Source organism: Muscardinus avellanarius (assembly GCF_963383645.1).
Source record: "Muscardinus avellanarius genome assembly, chromosome: 1".
Taxonomy (NCBI): domain Eukaryota; kingdom Metazoa; phylum Chordata; class Mammalia; order Rodentia; family Gliridae; genus Muscardinus; species Muscardinus avellanarius.
In genome coordinates, this window is record NC_137786.1 from 83259976 (window position 1) to 83279528 (window position 19553).

The 19553-nt window shown below is 37.5% G+C and overlaps 1 protein-coding gene across 1 annotated transcript; it reads right to left on the reverse strand.

Moving 5' to 3' along the window:
* Positions 1–156: 156 nt before the first annotated feature.
* Positions 157–18743, reverse strand: RIOK2 (RIO kinase 2; the record flags this gene model as incomplete). The annotated part of the gene is made up of 10 exons (XM_080705794.1): positions 157–321; positions 1532–1628; positions 3996–4511; positions 5868–5960; positions 9193–9384; positions 10761–10849; positions 11531–11706; positions 14392–14508; positions 15224–15362; positions 18678–18743. The coding sequence occupies 10 exons, from the start codon at positions 18741–18743 to the stop codon at positions 157–159; spliced, it is 1650 nt and encodes a 549-aa protein (XP_080561920.1).
* Between the last annotated feature and the right edge of the window lie 810 nt (positions 18744–19553).

Here is a 19553-nt window from a genome sequence, read left to right on the forward strand (position 1 = left end):
CATCCTTTGGAAGACATATTGAGAAGAGTCAAATGTATAGGTGAAAGAGTATTTATTCATATATTGGCCTTGTTCCAGAAAAGACTAAAGGTGGATAAAAATAGGATTACAGTAACTTAAAATATATATTAGAACTATCCAAGATCTTAAAATATATTACTCTCCCCAGAAGCTAGCCGCTTCCAAGCTTGATTTAATATTTTGCATGTTTTCTCTCCGTTGCTTGGTAAATATATTTGCTTCTCCTTTCTGTAGCCGACGTCTGACAGCTAATTTCTGCTGTTTTGTCAACTGACGTTTCACCTTCTGTTTCACCAGTTCCTAAACAAAATTTTAAAATCAGCACCACTGATAACCATTTTAATAAGGAGCACAAATTCACTAAGATGATTCACACTGCTAATATCTTTCCAATTTATATCTGTTAACAACACGAATTTTAAAAATACCGTTAGTACCATATGAACCAGCAATAAAATAGGAGAAACTTAAAAAATTAGAGAAATTAAAGTTTTAATAGAAATACAGATATATAAAGAGCAAAAACTACAATGTATAGTAACAATTATTTAAATAACCAGTAGTGCCACCTAGTGTCCATCATGAAAACAGAAGGGAAAAAACCCAGGATGCTTTCTAGGTAAAAGTAGAAAACATTAACCACCGACAGTATATCCAGTAAGGCCAACTTTGTAAATGGCCCGAAGGCAGCACTTACTCATGGAAAAATCTTTCTATAAAATTTCTATAGGGTTTGGAGAAGTTGAATGTTTTCTTATAGTGAATGACCCCAAATTTAAATTACTTAATTACAAAAGTTGTACATGTCACAGGACTTACAAGATGAAACAGTTCACAGTGACATCTTCATTTCTCACACACTAGCTAGCAAGAGCAATGCAACTTTACACTTAGTTGCGCTGCTGTCAACCAGGTAGGGATGGGAGCAAAGTAACGTACTCTACCTGGGCCTCAATCTCCCACTGTTAAAATGAGAACACTATACCCCACGAGACTTTGCAGAGTCCCTCTTGGATCTAAAATGTCATTTTATCCTTCAAGTTCAAGCTAACATATGCTGCCTCTGTCCAGACAGCTTTGAGCATTTCCGTTAAAGCAAGTCTCTCTAATTTACTTACTTACTTACTTACTTATTTATTTATTTAGCGGTACTGGGGATGGAACCCAGGGGCAATCTACCTCCGAGCTACACTCCCAGCCCTATTTGTATTCTTTATTTTGAAACAGGGTCTCACAGAGTGGCAAAGGGCCAAAGTAGCTGAGGCTGTCTGCGAACTATGATCTTCCTGTCTTAGCTTCCTGAATGCTGGGATTACAAGCATGCACCACTATGCCTGACTTAAGCCTTCTCTCTTATATTATTAAATCTGTACCTGTTACAGTTTAATAACATTAACATGTGGGATCCAAATGTCCAAGGGTCTCTTGTAATCTTCATAGCAACTGAGCTATTAATCTGTCCACAACACAGACCTCAACAACATTTGGTAAATGTTGTGTGAATACTTACAGGAGGAATTGTTGAGCAGCTAACAATGCTGCCTGTAGAAGTAACACTCAGAGTTCTTGTTCTGTGTTGATTAATATCTCTGATATCTTCTTCATCTCTAAAAACAAACACACCAACAAATATATTTTACCTAACAGTAAAACTTAACACATTCCAGGTATGGTGGTGCATGTTTGTAGGTTCCAGTCAGGTTCATCACAGGTTCAAGACCAGCCTTTGTAATTTAATGAGACTGTTTAAGACCAAAAGAAAAAAAAAAAAAAAGGCTAGGGGTGTAGGTCAGAGGGAATGCTCCTGGGTCCAACTGCCTGGTAACCTCACCCCCCCAAAAAAATCCTAGACAAAAACAAACAAACAAAAACCTCAGCAAGTTTATACTTGAAAATTCTACCTCTGAGCTACACCCCCAGCCCTATTTTTTATTCTTTATTCTGAAACAGGGCCTCACTGAGTTGCAAAGGACCCAAGTAGTAGCTGAGGCTGTCTGTAAACCACGATTCTCCTGTCTCAGCCTCCAGAGTGCTGGAATTACAAGCATGTGCCACCATGCCTAGCTCTACTTATATGTCACCATACTTATTTCACTGAACTATACAAATCTGACTCTCATAATCACAATCTCTGCTTCACTGTCTGACCTCCCTGTTCCAAATCTCATTAGATATAATGGGAACAAAGATAATATTCTCTCTTATCTGCTAAGGCAGAAAAGACTACAACCATGAAAACTAACTTTTCACCTTGTTCAAAGTTAACATGTAACAATGTATAAGAACTAAGATAGTAATAACTTCTAAGGCTTAATATTTTTCAGCAACAGTCTATTCTGCTTCTCCTTAGATTAGTAAATTTTGCCCAGCTTGTTCAGAGTGTGAGGACAAATTATTACTTTCATTAGCTGCTTAGAAAACGATTTATCCCTACACAGATTTTTTTGTAGGGATAATCATCACTAAGATGGTTAATTTTATGTTAACTACTTCACTGGGCCGAAGGGTGCCAGATACTTGTTTCAGTGTTACTCTGATTATACCTATAGGGATGTTTCTAAATTGGTAGACTGAATAAAGCTGACTGCCCTTTCCAATGTGGGTGGGCCTCATCCCATCCACTGAAGGCTGAGACAGAACAAAAAGGCAGAGTGTAGAGAATTTTATTTCTTTGCCTGACTGTCTTTGGGCTTTGGCATGTGTTCTCTTGTTTTGACTGGAACCTACACTATTGGTTCTCCTGGTTTTCAGGCCTCTGAATATGGGCTAGTATTTTACTAGTGGCTCTTTAGCTTGCTGATTGTGTTAACTGGGACTTTTGAGCCTACATAACCACGAGTCAGTTTCTATAAAAAAATGATCTTACTTGAATTGTTTAACTTTACATTGGTGCAAAACTAACATGCCTTTAGTTGAAACCATACTTTGAATTCTGACCTTTACTCAGGGTAGTGATATGCAATATACTCTCGAGATGCTGGACAACAACAGTAAGTTGAAGTCATACTCAGCCATGCAATCAGAAGGGTAAACAGACACGCCACAGTGTACTGTGTTGCTAAGCTATGTTTAATAGGTTAGGTGTAATACATGCATCTCTGACTTACAATACATTCAACTTATTAAGGGTTTATTGCAATGTAACCCCACAGTGAGCTGAACATGTGTAATAAATCCCCCACTGGTTTTGTTTCTCTAGAGAATCAAGACCAATACAATCACTTCCTCAAAATTCTAAACCATTACTATCCTTTCTTCCTCTTATGCTTCTGCTTTAGTTTTCCAAGTTTATTATTTAAATGCCAATAGCTCTCAGACAGAAGATAAATAAAAGGATAAAGGTGGCCATAAGATGCAAGGTTTGTCATATGATTGAGATAAAACTAGTATTTTATTAAAACTACAGTTTGATTCTGGATATGGTACTCAAACCTAAAAATGAAATTTTAGAACTTTTCCTGATCTTAGCTGAGCTGAGTCATTAATATTTGCAAGACAAAAAATTCTTAGAAGAAAACATACCATTATGTAATTTTAACTGCACATGAACATAAAGGGTAGGGGATTCAAAGAACCAGAGAAAACTTGCTGTAGACATTTTATAGAGAAAGCCTACTTACCACATGTTCTACACATCTACATGCCTTTGTGTAAAACAAACATACACGTTTGGTTTATATTTATGAAAACAACTCATCCACCTAAAACCTGATCAATTTATCAAAAAACCTACAATAATTCTCTGAAAGTCATCAGTTTATATTTTAAAGAAGAATTCTTTGATATTAAGTTGATATACTTCCCCCCAAATCAGGCTAATTGAAAAGCTATTTGATTTCAAAAAAGGTTATTTGGCTTTCATTTTACACATAATAATGACAGAACAAAACTGTCATATACTTTCATTTACCAAAATAAAAAGAAAATACTTGTTTCAGGATTAAAGTAAAAAACCAATCAACAAAAATCTCTACCTGAAAGGCCGGTATTCTTTGTTTAAAGATGACAAGGCAATCAGCTGTGGGCATTCGTCTTCACAGTCTTCAGAGCCAGCAGGGTTCTCTGCTTGACCTGCATGGCCGTCTTGCTTGGGCTCATTTTTACTTCTGTTCTTAGAAAACTCAGTTGCAGAATTGTTTTCAAAAACCTGTCCATGTAGTTCTTCTAAAGCTTTGTTGAATTCAGTCATTTCAAAATTGTGTGCATCAGTACTCTCCTCTGAGAAACTGTCTTCCTTGATTTGCTGGAGGTCTCCAGATGAGCTGCAACAGCAGCCTGGCTCATCTACGGAGTTCTGTTCACTTTCAATTTCTGATCCACAAACCTTTGCTTTTTCTAACACCTCTTCATCAGAAAATGAAAAATCATCTCTCTCTTCTTTTTCACTATGTGTATCATCTGGGCCTACTGGATGTAGTAGTTCATCATCTGCTTGCATTTCCTTTGTATAACCACTGGCAGAAACTTCAACATCAAGAGAATCCTCCCTCCTATGGGGGAAAAGTGCCAAGCATTGCAAGAAAATTTTTTTTATACACAACACACCTGAGATGGCTACATATCGTCTACTCTAATATTCAGATAAACTATGATTCTCAAGTGAGTTCAATAAACTATGTTTTGTATTTTCTTTGCCTAAAATGTAACACTTAAATTACTTAAGTGTACAAATATAAGAGTGCTGTCATACTAAGATAAAATAATAATGAAAGGTAATACATATTAATGAAATGTTAAAGAAACTTCAGTTAGTACTTAACTTAGAAAATCAATTTTCAAATGGGGGTTAAAGATTTCTTTTAAATTATATAACTAAGCTGGGCATGGTGGCGCACGCTTGTAATTCCCGCGCTTGGGAGGCAGAGACAGGAGGACCGCGCAGGTTCGAAGCCAGCCGCACTGGCTTAAGAGATCCTGTTTCCAAATAAAAGTATAAAATAGGTCTGGGAGTGTAGCCCTAAGGTAGAAAGGCTTCCAGGAACCCCAGTACCACCACCACCACCACCACCACCACCAAAAAAAAAAAAAAAAAAAAAAAAAAAAAATATATATATATATATATATATATATATATATATCTTATTCCACATCAGGAATATCTTAAATGTATGAAACTAATGAGGAAGCTTAGAGATTGTTCATAATTATGTTCAAATTTCAAAAAAATTTGGGTTGAGCCAAGCGTGGTGTTGCATGCTTGTAATTCCAGCATTTGGGAGGCTGAGACAGGAGGACCCAGGTTCGCGGACAGCCTCAGTTACTTAGTGAGGCCCTTTGCAACTCAGTGAGATCTGGTTTCAAAATACAGAATTAAAAAAAATAGGGGTGGGGGTATAGCTCGAAGGTGGAATGCCCCTGGGTTCCATCCCCAGTATTGAAAAAAAAAAGGAATGCCCCTGGGTTCCATCCATCCCCAGTACCGAAAAAGAAAAGTAAAGGAAAAAAAAAAAACACAAATTTGGTTTAATTCTTCCCATAAGGAATTAAACCAAATTTAATCGATCACTAAAGAGATTTAATTGAGTAAATCTATTAAATTAATAGATAAATTTGGTTTAATATGGTGATTATTTCCATAGCATTCAAAACGAATAAAGGTTCTTGAATTTATAAAAAACCTATATATATACGTTCCATCCCCAAATTCAAAAGCAGTGCTGTAATGAACTAAAGACAAGTTTCTAAGTTTCACTGACGTATTGTAGAGCAGTAATATTCAAGAGCAATTATAATAATCACTAGGTGACTTTTTTTAGATGAAAGTATTAATTAACTTTAGAACTAAATAAATCAGACATTTAAGCTAAATAAGTCAGACATTGTTTTAAGCAATGCTAAGTACAAACCTGATATCCCTAAAGGCTGGATAAAGCTCACTTTCATAGCCAAAGCGTCTCATGAAGAAATCACGAATGCATTTAACATCTCTGTCGAAGTACCTGCAAAAGCAAAGAATCGTTTTTGAAAAGCCTCTGTTGTTCATCTTTTCTTCCTAAGTAGCTGACAACAATATCCTAATTGTTATGACACCTCTTCATGTTACATGAAGGAGAAAAAGAAAGTTGCATAAATAAAAAGTACAGATTAACTGCCAGTGTTTGAAAAAATTAAAATAGGAGGACATCTCAAGGGAGTTAGGATATTTACAGTACTGTTCCCTATGGGTTAGAAAGGTCAAGTTTTCTACAAGTAGTTACTTAGTATACAGTAAGATGCATGGGGGCAAAGGATGACTGTGAACTTCTGGGTCTAGCCTGAGAGGTTTCCACTTATCCTATTTAGTCCTCAGTCTGTCTAGCGATAGATTCCATCAGCCAGACAGGCTCCTCTAGAGCCCCTTACCAATTCAAAAGGCTGAAGATAAAAATGATATTAGTGACTCAGAGGAAAGTTTAGAGTCCAATGAGTTATATGTTTATGTATCAATATTATCCACTGGCAGATGTGTAGTAACACAAAAGAGACAAATAAGGCTGTGGCTTGTACAGAATTACCTGACGATGTGTTAATCTAGATGTGAAACCCAGAGTGCTTCTTTGGCCACTATATTAGGCAGTAAAAATAGATTCAGTTCTCTAGAGGATTTCCAGATAATGAAGAATTAAGAATAAATGACAAGGAATTGACCATCTTCTTGAATTTCAACTAAATTATTCTAAGATAGATAAAGTTTACGAATCGGAAGACAATACTACTCTTCTTTGCTATCAGGGCATCCTGAAAAAACATCTTAATAAATTTATTAATTTTATGTATGTTCACACCTTCCCAACTAGACAAATAACTTTCAAAAGCAGCGGCGAGAATTATTTATATAAAAATCTCTAGCACTTAGCACAACTCCTTGGCCCAGCACTAGTTCATGAAAATTCAAATTAAATCATATCATCTTCCAAAAGAACAATGCAGCCTGAACTTGGAATGTGATAATCAGCCATCAATTCCTCCTCAAATTTTGGTGATTACCAGATGTTCCATAATTGTGTGAATGTGCTACTCCATATTAATAAAAATAGTGATTAGTCAACATTCAAAGAGTACTGACCACTCAAGTTCCAGCCATTAATCTTTTAGTATTGTTCTGTTGGAAATATTTTTAAAGTGACATTTCTTCCTCTAAGTATAGACATTTTCTAATAGAAAGCAGGAAGACAAACTTCATTTAACATATGCTGGGTGTGGTGGCGCACGCTTGTAATCCCCGTGCTTGGGAGGCTGAGACAGGAAGATCCTGCAGGTTTGAAGCCAGCTTCAGGTGGCTTAAGAGACCCTGTTTCCAAATATAAAAATAGGTCTGGGAGTGTAGCCCGGAGGTAGAAGGCCCCTGAGCTTCATTCCTAGTACCATAAAAAAAAAAAAAAAAGAAAAAAGAAAAACTTCACTTAACATAAACTGCTTCAAGCTCAAACTTTGAGATGGACACTCTTAAGTGATAAATGATATGGTTGCTACTTTAGGAAGAAAGTTTCTTAGAAAAAAAATCTTAATTTGATTACACTCAACTGCATTATGGAATAAAACTAAATAATGAAAAACATCACATTTTACAACTTGGCTGGGTTAAATGGTTAATGTGAAGAATATATTATAGTATGTAAATTGATTCTTCCCTGTATCAGGGAAGAAATTTTTTTTTTGGGGGGGTGGTACTGGGGATGAAATCCAGGGGCTTTTCTACCTCCAGGCTATACTCCCAGACCTATTTTATATTTTATTTGAAAACAGGGTCTCACTAAGTTGCTGAGAGCCTCACTAAGCAGCCGAGGCTGGCTTTGAATCTGTGCGATCCTCCTGTCTCAGCCTCCCAAGCGCGGGGATTAAAAGTGTGCGCCACCACACCCGGCATCAGGGAGGAAATTTTATGTGATGCCTTCTCTTTTATTTATTTTTTTTGTGGTACTCAGGACTAAATCCAGGGGCATTCTACCTCTGAGCCACACCTCCAGCCTTATTTTATTTTTTATTTTGAAACAGGGTCTCACTAAGTTGCTGAGGCTGGCCTCGAACCTGTGATCCTCCTGTTGCAATCTCCCAAGTACTGGAATTACAAACATGAAACACCACACCTAATTTATGTGAATTATTTTCTAGTAATAAAAGCTAAAAATGACATGAGAGATACTATCTTTGGACTGGTAACTGAGTCCAGCCCCAAGCCACAACTTTTACTAAGGCCATCCAATATTACTGAGTTATGCTTGCTGACACTTCCTTGGAGGTAACCATGGAGCAGAAAAAGAGGAAAGGTAAAATATATGGAGGTTCTAGGGTTCCCTTCTTAATGTTCCTAATTCTGAGCAGGACTTTATTTTAAAAACTGGCTTTCTACTAAGTTTGTCTGAACAAGGGTTTCATGGCTAAAAAAGTCTTTTTCTCAAGTTACAACAGAGTAAAATTCTTTTGGTGTTATCTTCACTGTAGTTTATATAAATAAAACAGGTAGTCAAATTGTCAGCTTTCTAATACATGCATCAGCTTTATCAAAACACTTTTTGGGTATGGCACTGGGGATAGAACTCAGAAACATTCTACTTCTGAGCTACGCCTCCAGCCCTATTTTATTCTTTTATTTGAAAAAGGGTCTCACTAAGTTGTGAAGGGCCTAATGAGGTTGCTGAGGCTGGCCACCAATCTGTGATCCTCCTCTCTCAGCCGCCCTACCATAGGGAGGCTGCGTGCGCCACATGCCCAACTGAAAATATTTTAAAAACTGAATCAATGCAGTTTTTTCTCCTTTAAAATACTGAATAAGAAGGCTGGGCATGATGGCCCATGATTGTAATTCCAGCGCTTGGGAGGTGGAGACAGGAGGATTGCGCTGGTTTGAAGCCAGCCTCTCTGGCTTAAGAAACCTTGTTTCCAAATAAAATATAAAAAATAGGTCTGGGAGTGAAGCCCGGAGGTAGAAGGGTTTCCAGAAACCTCAGTACCACCAAAAAAAAAAAAAAAAAAAAAAAAAAAAAAAAAAAAAAAACCTGAATAAGAAAGATTATCTTATGGGAAAAATTCTAATAGTTGGATATCCTTTAATATATTTTTTTAAACATTAAAACCAGCCACTTCAAACCAGTTAATGATCCAAGTGATAGCATTACAAAACTGGAAAATTATAAATAAAAATGATTTCATCATGTACAAACATCCACATCTATGACCAATTGCGAAGTATACCATTCAGCATTGGGATGAGAAGTTGAAACCATTTGTGGGAAATCAATCATGGTAATATGGTCATCTTTATCCAGTATGAGATTGAATTCGTTGAAATCTCCATGAATTAGGCCATGATTCCCAAGTTTGACAATTAGCTCCATAGCTTCATCATATACTGATGCAGGATCTTCAACATGGTGTATTTGACATCTGAAAGTGTTTTAAGTATGGAAACAGGTTATTTGTATTCATTTATGATTTTAATAAAGTATATAGGTATATATCCATATATCTTATTTACACTTCTTTTCCCTCCAGCAGTTTTCTCCTCATTCCCATGAGCAGACATAAAATGTCCACTTACTAAAATTAAAAATCCACAACCTACTTCAATTCTCTAATCTTCTTTCCACTAATCTCCTTTTCTTTGGTCTCCTTTCTTACATACAAACTCTTTTTACAAGAGCTTTCCCCATTTTCTTTCTAATAAACTCATTCCAAACAGAGTTTCCTTTATTTCATTCCAATGATATAGTTCCTGTCAAGACTGCCAGTGACTTCTATGTTTCTAAATCCAAATTATTGTTTGCTGTCATTTCTATTCAGCTGGTCCCTTTCTACACTTGCAACTACTTTTTTCATTTAACCTGGGGCACCGTGCTCTTCAGGTTCCTCTTTCCTCCCTGATCACCACCGTGCCAAAAATCTTGCTGTTATCAGATTCCCCCTTTCCTTCACATCCAAACCCAATTCCAAACAACTCATGTTGGTTCTACCTGCACATACAGAATGTTTTTGTCTGTTTTCTCTTAAGACAATAGCTAGTATGATCCTATTAGAACATTAGTCAGATCATGTCTTTTCTCAGTTCAATTCATTCCAGTGGCTTCCATCTTAATCAAAATTAAAGATCCTTTAGCAGGGTGAGCTGGAACCTGTTTCCTATCTCATCTCACTCCTCACTCTGCCCCCCAGCTCTCTCAGTCCCTCAACTCCTGCTACACTGGCCTGTTCTCAGCCAGGTATGGTTGCAAACATGCTCTCATCCCAGAGCCTATGCACTTGACTGTTTCTTCTGTCTGTAATGTGCTTAAATAATGGCATAATTTCCTTCCTTTTCAAATTTATGCATGGGTAAGTTTTCACCACATTAATAAGACTTTTCCTGAACACCATATACAACAACAATCTCCTACCTCTGCGTTTGTATTTCTCTGCCCCTTACCATGGTTTATTTTAATCCATAGCATTTACTGATATGCCTGATACATCATATATTTCTTTGTTTTATTCATTCCATGTTTCCTTTTATTAGAATATAAGTTCCATGAAGGTGGAGACTTTGTCATATTCACTGCTAAGCTTAAAAGTGCCTGGCACATAAACTCAATAAATAGTGAATGAATCACAGATTACAAATCTAAAATGTCAAAATGACACTGAGTTTTCAACTTGTCTTGGAGCCTATTCCTTTAAATCAATTTCTAATATCCCAGTAATATCCAGGAAGCAATATTCCATTAAAAAAAAAAAGAACCTTAAATTCATTTATTAGGACCAAAAGTCTAAGAATAGAGAATACTCACAGAGGATAACCATTTATGAGCTCCATGACCACTGCATGGCGATTGAAATCGATTGGCTTTGGAACTGGAAATTTCCTGTCATATAATGCCTACAACAGCAAAACAGGTATAAGCTAATGAAGAGGTCATTTGTGTGTGTATGGTACTAGAGGACTGTAACTGAACTATACTCATCGCCCTTTTTATTTTTTATTTTGAGACAATGTCTCGCTAAATTGCCCAGGCTGGTCTCAAACTTGTGATCCTCCTATCTTAACCTCCCATGTACTGAGATTATCATGTACCATCAACCTGGCAAGGTCATTATTTTATTGTATTTTTTTTTGGTACTGGGTATTAAACCCAGGGGCATTCTACCTCTAACCTACATTCTCCAGCTCTTTTTTAATTTTTAATTTTGAAACAGGATATCAGTTAGATGTAGTGGTACATGCCCGTAATCCCAGTTCTTGGAAGGATGAGACAAGGAGGATTGCGGGTTTGAGGCCAGTGCATGGTAGCTTAGTGAGACTCTGTTTCAAAATTAACTGAAAAACAGGATTGGGGGTTTAGTTCAGAAGTAGAGTATCCCTGGGTTCAATCCCTAGTACCCACACATATAAACTTGACTTAAAACAACTAAAAAGACCTTTAACAGAAGGAAATCACTAGAAAAATAATAAAGTTAAAAGGGACTATCGGTAGAGATGAGAGTCTGAGGTTAGAGAAATGCTTTTTACTAAGGTCTCTATATTATTTGGTTAAAAAAAATTAAGTCATTTAAAAAATACCTTCATATAGGCAAATTCCTTCATGGCAGAGAGACGAGATAAATAAAGCCAAGAAACATTATGTCTGTGTTTATGGTAATCACGCTTGTTTTTCAGATTCCGAAAGGAAGTTCTTCCTAGTCTGTGCAGCTTCAATGCAAATTGCTGCCCTTCTTCATTTGCGACAATGTAAATATCTAGAGTCAAGATTTTAAAAGGATCATTATTATATTCTCATTGCAGTAAGATCATTCTAACCTTACATGACTTTATTTGTATCTGTCCTCTCTCACATTAGTAATACTTAGTTGGCAAAACTCTTCATAGTTCATGCATTCATCATTTTTACAATCCAAAGTAACAAGCCAACATGTACTAATATCTACTACAAAAGAAAGGAAGGATGCAAAGTATCAAAGGTTACCACTTTCAAAGGTGCTCAATACCCACATCTACTATATGTCAAAACAACCATTCAATATTTATTTGAAATATTTAATTGTTCCTTAATATTCTATAAGAGAAGTGATTTGATATTTCACTCTCCCACAACAAAGTATAAATCTTCAATTGCTCCAACAAATAATATTCAGTTTTAGAAAATATAATCATATAAGCAAAATATAGATCTTCTAGTAAGCAGTCTGTCAACTAACAAAACAAGTTGTTATCTGTACTGCTGATATATAGAGCATGTTCTAATCACCCATGAAAAAATTTTAATTATTTCTGCTAAGAAGAAAACAGGCCCTAGCCAGGTGTGGTGGTACACAACTATAATCCCAGTATTTGGAAGGCTGAGACAGAAGGACTGCAGGTTTGAGATCAGCCTCAGCAACTTAATTAGACTCTGTTTCAAAATAAAAAGGTCTATGGGGATGAAGTTTGGAGCCAATGCATTCCTGGGTTCAATCACAAGTACCCCCCCCAAAAAAAGCCCTATCTATACAGTGTTGATGAGATTACAAATCAGCACTTTTTTTTTTTTTTTGGCAGTATTGGGGATGAAACCCGCAGGGGCATTCTACCTCCAGGCTATATCCCCAGGCCTGTTTTTTTTTTTAAATTTTTTATTCTTTATTTTGAAACAGGGCCTCACTGAGTTGCAAAGGGCTTCACTAAGTAGCTGAAGCTGTCCTTGAACTGCATCCTCCTGTCTCAGCCTTACAAATGCTGGGATTATAAGCATGCAGCACCATGTCTGGTGAGCTGGCATATTTTTTTGGAGAAAAATTTGGCAATGTCAGAATTTTAAATGCTTTTAAGCTTATAATCTTTTGCTTTTTGCCCTGTTATGGACTGAATTGTATCCCTACAAAATTCTTCTAACTGAAGCCATACACTTCAATGTAATTATGTGGAGAGAGCCTTTAAAGAGAAAAAGGTTAAATGGAGATATAAGGGAGGGTGAAAGGAGGTCACAATCTACTCAAACTGGTGTCCTTATCAGAAGAGGAAGAGACATGGGGGAAGCAGAGGCCTTTTAAGCCTGCAAGCCACAGTGAGGCCTTTGAAAAGCCAAATTTTGATCTTGGATTTCTAGCATCCAAAACTGTGAGAACACTTCTGTTGTTTGAGCCTCCTGATTTGTGTTATTTTGCTATAGCTGCCCTGGCAAAGTATTAGGTGTCCCAATAATTCAATTCAAGAATTTATTTACAAATTTATTCACACATATGCAGAGACATTTGCACAAGAGTATTAAATATATCAATGTTTACAAAAATGATTTAAAGTTACTTTAGTAACTATTAAATATCGGGGATTAGTAATATCAGTTATAGAACACCCATACAATGTAATATCCTCAAATTAGAGAAATATATCTGCTGACATGAAATGGTATCAAAGATAAATCATGTGGACAAAAATAAAAATGTAAAATAGTACTACTTGATTTTACTTGTGATTAAAATGGGATTAACAGGAGAACAACTTGGGTCAGGAGTAAGATTAGTCTTTATTGTGTTCTCTTTTGTACTATTATTCATGCAAAGATTTTCTTAAAAACTAAAAAAAATTAAATTAAATTTTTGTTTCATTATGACTTGATTCTAATATGTATTATTAGAATATTGGTAATAGTCACTTCATACCATATGTACATGTGGGGAGTATATATATGTAGTATTTATAGAAAGCCTACCTCAAAGAGCATTTCGCTACTTCTGTTTATCTATTTTCCATACACGCATACTATGCCCTATTTAGTACTCTAGCATTGTGGTTATACCACAATCTGGGTATAAATATAGAAGTATAAAAATCATATAAAAACTATAGAACCCTTCTTTGTGGGTAGATTTGCTAATAATTTATTTACTTCCAAGTTTAATTTTGCTTCCTCAAAAACAAAAACAACGTAACTGTACAGGACAATTTATACAGGATAAAAACAAGCATGTAAGTGGGTATGGTGAAAATCATTCCCTATTCTTGATTCCAACTTTCTATATAGAGAGTAAATAAATACATAAGTATTCGATCAGTGGTATTTTAGAATGCCTTTCTCCCTGTGATGGAAAAATGCATTTGTAGTTTTTAGATATTTACAGTTTTCCACTAATTTCTTGTGATACATATTTTTACTGTTGCAAGTGAATGTTCATCGGATAGAAAATGAGAACAAAAAGTACTTGCCAACGATTTGAGCTGTAAAAGGATTTAATTCCTCACACAACTCAATTTTCAGTGACAGACTAATGGAGAGAACAATAACCTACTGAACCACGGGATGTTTATAATGTGCATTGCTTCTAACCAACTTTACCATTTACTGTTCACTTGGAAAATAGGAAAACATTGAAAATGGAATGCTTCTCAAGGGGGAAATACAGATGAAAGTGAGAAAAAATGCTTTTAACCGTACTATCAGCACTTACCTGATTCTTTGCCAACACCCATCTGGTTTCCAACAGACTCAACTACTTGCCTGGAGGAAAGCGTTTTCAGAGCTAGGTAATCATAGCCAGCATTTGTCAACCGATAGCCCTGGACAGCTAGACAAAATCAAAGGGAAGACCACATTTTAGTTATACTGTAGCAACAAGTCACATCAGTTCAGGTCATAAGAAAAATCTAAAGATGCGAAGTTTTAGTTGGCAAAAGATAAATTACCCAGACTTATAAGTATCCAATGTCTTCCTACAATTTGAATTACTTCTCTAGTGTAGTTATGCAAAGTGTGACTCACATGTGTCCACCAGTCTATAAGTGTCTAAGACGAGGTAAAATATACAAACTAAAAGGAGTGTTTAAATTTAGAAATTTTTATACTGATTATCTTGACAAAAAGTTATATTTTGGTAGAGAGGTTACATGCTTGATTTTTCTAGCAATTATTTTTTTATTATGGTTTATAAGACTAAGAATTTGGGAAAGGTTTAAAAAAAAAAATCATTCCTTGCCTGACAGTTTGTAAAGTAATCCTCTGGAGTCTTATGTCAGACTGAAAGTGCCCCAAAAGACAGCAGCAATATCTTTATCCTCCTTGCTCCTCAGCAGTGCAATTTTGTTATTCCTTTGTCTACCCTCTTTGATCTGGGTGGCCTCTGTGACTATTTTTGACCAACAGAACGTACTAGAAAAACATGAAATTATTTCTTCGTCTAGTGCTTTACAAGTCTGGCAATGTTCACTTTTTGCCTTTTGAATGCCTATTCTGGGAGAAACCAATTACTGGAATATTCACAAAAAGTGCCTCAAAATACTTACTTTTGGTACGCTCCCAAGCTACCAGTCTGTGCTTCACTAATTCTCTTAAAACTTTATTACAGCCACCATGTTTCAGGCTGGCTATAGATGCAATCAAACTGCAGGGAACGATTTCATGGTTCTTCATGCCCATTTCAACCTAAAATTAATGAAATTATTATGAAATCATAACCAGCACAGAGCCTTGACTATAAAGCCTTGCTAAGAAATTAACTCTTTCAAGCTTTCTTGACAGTCATGTATCATAACAACAGGGATACATTCTGAGAAATAAACTGGTAGGCAATTTTGTCCTTGTACATATGTAAAGCAGCTACAATGTCACTAGGTGATATAAACTTATGGGACCATATTGTACACTTGGTTTGTTACTGACAGAAACATTGTTCTGTACTGTGTAAGTGTGATTCTAGGACTTTCTGTACTTATCCCTGTTATCTCTTTGCTCCCAACTCTTTACTAGGACATCATTAGGATGAATCCTTTTCTAACATTTTCAATTACAACTTGAGATATTCAGTAATCATAGATATTTAAGGCCTTTCTACTTCACTTCAAGGGTAAGGATTACAAGTGCTTGGCAAAGTTAATGATACATGGCAAATACTAAAATACTTATAGACATGGAAACATTTTTCTTAAAAAACTTCCGATGTTTCGGGTAATTTATTAAGTGAGTACTTAATGAGAGAGTATAGTATGCAGGCACTGTCTTAGGAATTGTAGAAGTTAAAAATTTTCTAAAAATATTTTTTAACCTTGGAGAATTAAAAGTAGCTCAGGGCAGAACAAGAATACTCCTAACACTTTCAAGGAAGAATCAACACTTGAGAACATACAGAGAAAGCAAACAAGGGAATGTCAGAGAAGAAAGATTTGGAAATGGGACATATGCAAGAAAGTACTGGTGTGAGGGCAGCTAGGATGTCAGTAGCTCAGATAGAACAGCATGAAGAATTCATGCAGAGGTTAAAAAGCACCTCTAAGGTATAGAGGGTCCTAAAACGCAGACTGAGGAGTATTTACTGAAAAACAAAACAATAACAAAACAAAGCTGGAAGAAAAAGTTTAAAGATTTTGTTTTTTTGGTGGAGTTTGGGAAAGGAGGAAGAGGTAGACAAATTTGATGCAACTGCTTTGAGTACACTGAGTTAAAGAGGATACTGAGAAGAAAAACTAGAAATTATATTAAGGGATGAAGTCATAACCACCAAGCATCATTGCGGATTAGATTAGTAAAGGTGAAAGATGAAGCTGTGAAGGGGATGCGCTCACCAAGCGAGAGATAAATGTAAGAAAACGGAGTGCTGGAGATTAGAATTTTGGGAGGCACTCATATTGAAGGGTAAGGCAACAAGTCAGGGAGCCAAGGAAAGGTAACACTATTTGTAATATTCAACTGACACTGGGGTGTTATACTAAATAACTAAGTCATTCTTTAGTGAAATTAAAAAATAAAATATTGCAGAGCTAAAGTTTTGGAAGGCAAGAAAAGTAAATTTGGTATTACTTCTGTGTCCCATCAAAACTTCACCTTATAAACTTAAGTCTTTCCCACACTTTGTCCTTGCTTCCCCTATTCTTCCTCTTTACTTTCTTATTTTTCTCAGAAGCATTGATAAGTGAGAAAATGTACCAAGGAAGCAAAGGAGGAAAATATCTTCAGAGGCAACAGATTTTTTGGGTGGGGCAGGTCTGAGGATGGAACCCAGGGGCATTTGCCCTCCAAGCTATACCCCCTGCCCTATTTTTTATTCTTTAATTGGAAACAGAGTCTCACTAAGTTGCAGAGGACTTTAGCAGTTAACTGAGGTTGTCTGTGAACCGTGATCCTCTGGTCTCAGCCTCCAGAATGCTGGGATTACAAGCGTGCGCCACCACGCCCGGCTGAGAGGCAGATTTAAAGAAAGCCCAGATGAACTGAAAAATATATAGTAGAAAGAAAAATATGTTCCAAATTTTATATTGGACCTTGCATTTGACAACTGAATCCTTAAGTGTTGCTTATTGATGACAATTTCAAAAAACATATACATGAGGTTTTAAAATAATACAAGAATCAGTCTGACTCATATCATGTATCCTACTAGATAATTACATAATACAGATACTCTTTATCAATGGTGCTTACTCTTTACCAAGAAATACTGACTCCTAAATCCAAATACTCATTTATTCTGCAAATGCCTACATCTGTGTATTGATCTGTCGGCCAGAAGACTACACCTATACCCAGGCATGGTGGTGCAGGCTATAATCCAAGCTACTCAGCAGGCTTGATGCAGGAGGATGGTAAGTTTGAGGCCACACTGGGCAACATAGTGAGACCCTGTCTCAGAAAACAAAACAAAACAAAAAAGGACTGGGGATATTGCTCAGTAGTAAAGAGCACCTGGATTTAATGGTCAACACTACGAACAAACTGAATGACTATGACTATAAAATTACATTTTATCACTCCCCTGATTAAAAACACCCCATGAGCCCCCATACTATACACAAAGCCCCTGAGGCTCTCAAGTACATGACTTGCTTCCTGCTTTTTTCCAGCTACATCTTCAACCATCTGGCTCACTATGCCGCCACCTTACTGGCCTTTTCTTTCTTCAAAGACTTTCCTTCCTTAGGGCTTTTGTACTTAGTACTGTTATTTCCCTGCCTCTAACTCTTGCCTAGGTCATCACTAGGCTAGCTCCTTCTCATGCTGCTGCTATCATCTCCTCACTCATTCTTTCATTTAGCGAATATTTATTCACTGCACACCAAAGGCCAAGAATTAAAAAAAAAAAAAGACCTTGTAGACGTTGGTGAGAACACTGAACAGACACGATTCCTGCATCATAGGGGTCTTTCCTAACTACATAATCCAAAGCTCACCTCCACCCTTTCACCAGACGCGCATACTTTTATCTGGTTAGCTTTTGTCATCTTCATAGCAATTATCTGACACCATCTTGCTTATTTATTCGTTTGATGATGAAGGGTATCGCATCCCCTTCTGGTCTGTTCTGTACCCTGCGGAATTATCTCAATTGGCTACTATATCCCTGACGAATATGTTTTCTGAATGAATCGGAAGGAACGCTAAGCGACTGGGTCTGTGCGTGGGGCACTCAATGCCAAGTCCAACAATTCTCCCCTGGCGGGGCCTTAAACCCTGCTCACCTGGGCCAGAGAAGAGCCAGGCCACACAGCTGCTAGTGTTTTTGGAGCTCAAGGAGAAGGAGAGCAGCGAGGAAGGAAGTGATCAGAAGGAGGGGTCCTTACTTTATTGGGGATGATAAGGCCCTAAACAAAAGCTTTTTAAAGGCCAGACTCCGGGACCCTTTCTCCCATCTCCGGCCTCCGCCGGGTCCCGGGGCCGGGAGCGCGCACACTCGGCTCCCAACAAACCTCGAGGAACAGGCCGAGGACGCGCGGCGCGGAGGGACGAGGGGAAGGGCGAGCTTCTTACCGCGGTCAGGACTCTGAAGTCATCCCGGCTCAGGTAACGCAGCTTGGCCACATTCACCTTCCCCATGGTGACCGCAGACAAACCGGGAACCCTCGCTCAGGACAGCCGGGGAGCGCGGGGCTGCTGGGTAAGTTCACGTACTTTACCGCCGCCGGAGCGCCTGCGCGTGCGCATGCGCCGCGTGTTACCGGAGGTCCTTGCTGCTTGATAAAAGTGCTGTTTTCACTGGCATGGGAAACTAATGCCTTTTGTGTTTTGCGAAGTATATAATATAGAGCAAGAAAGACCATATTTTTTAGTGATACGGCCATATGACTGAATTGGCAGAATTTGAGTGTTGTCTGCAATATGCAGTTTTATTTTTTTATATCTGTCAAGACGCAGCAGGTCCTGACGGGTTAGAGTGGCAACTTAGTTGGAGGAACAGGTTGTCTTTTTCCTGTCAGCTTGGCAAAGCGACCCCGAGCTAGACTCCAAGAAAGTCAAAGGGAAAATTCACACACGGAACCCATTCTTTGCTAACTGCGCCTGTCCAGGGCCTGGGAACACAGGCTAATAGGAACTCTGGTGCACGTGCTCAGTACCTGGCTTTAGTTGTCTTAGACACAGAGGACTCCCATTCCAGGGAGGAGTGCGAGTGACACGTGGGATCCACGCTGTCCTTATTTCTTTGCACCTGGTTACTGAGAAAGTGGGCGTTTTGGTGGTTAGGGGGTAAGAATTCGAGTCTAGGAACGACTTAAGGGCTTTGTAGAACTAACCACACTGGGTCAGCAGCTCCCCTCTAAACCAACAGAACCGGTATCCGGTTGCTGAATGTAAACAGATTGCACCTGAAGACGACGTTTCCCTTCCCTTCCCTATTACAGCAACAGG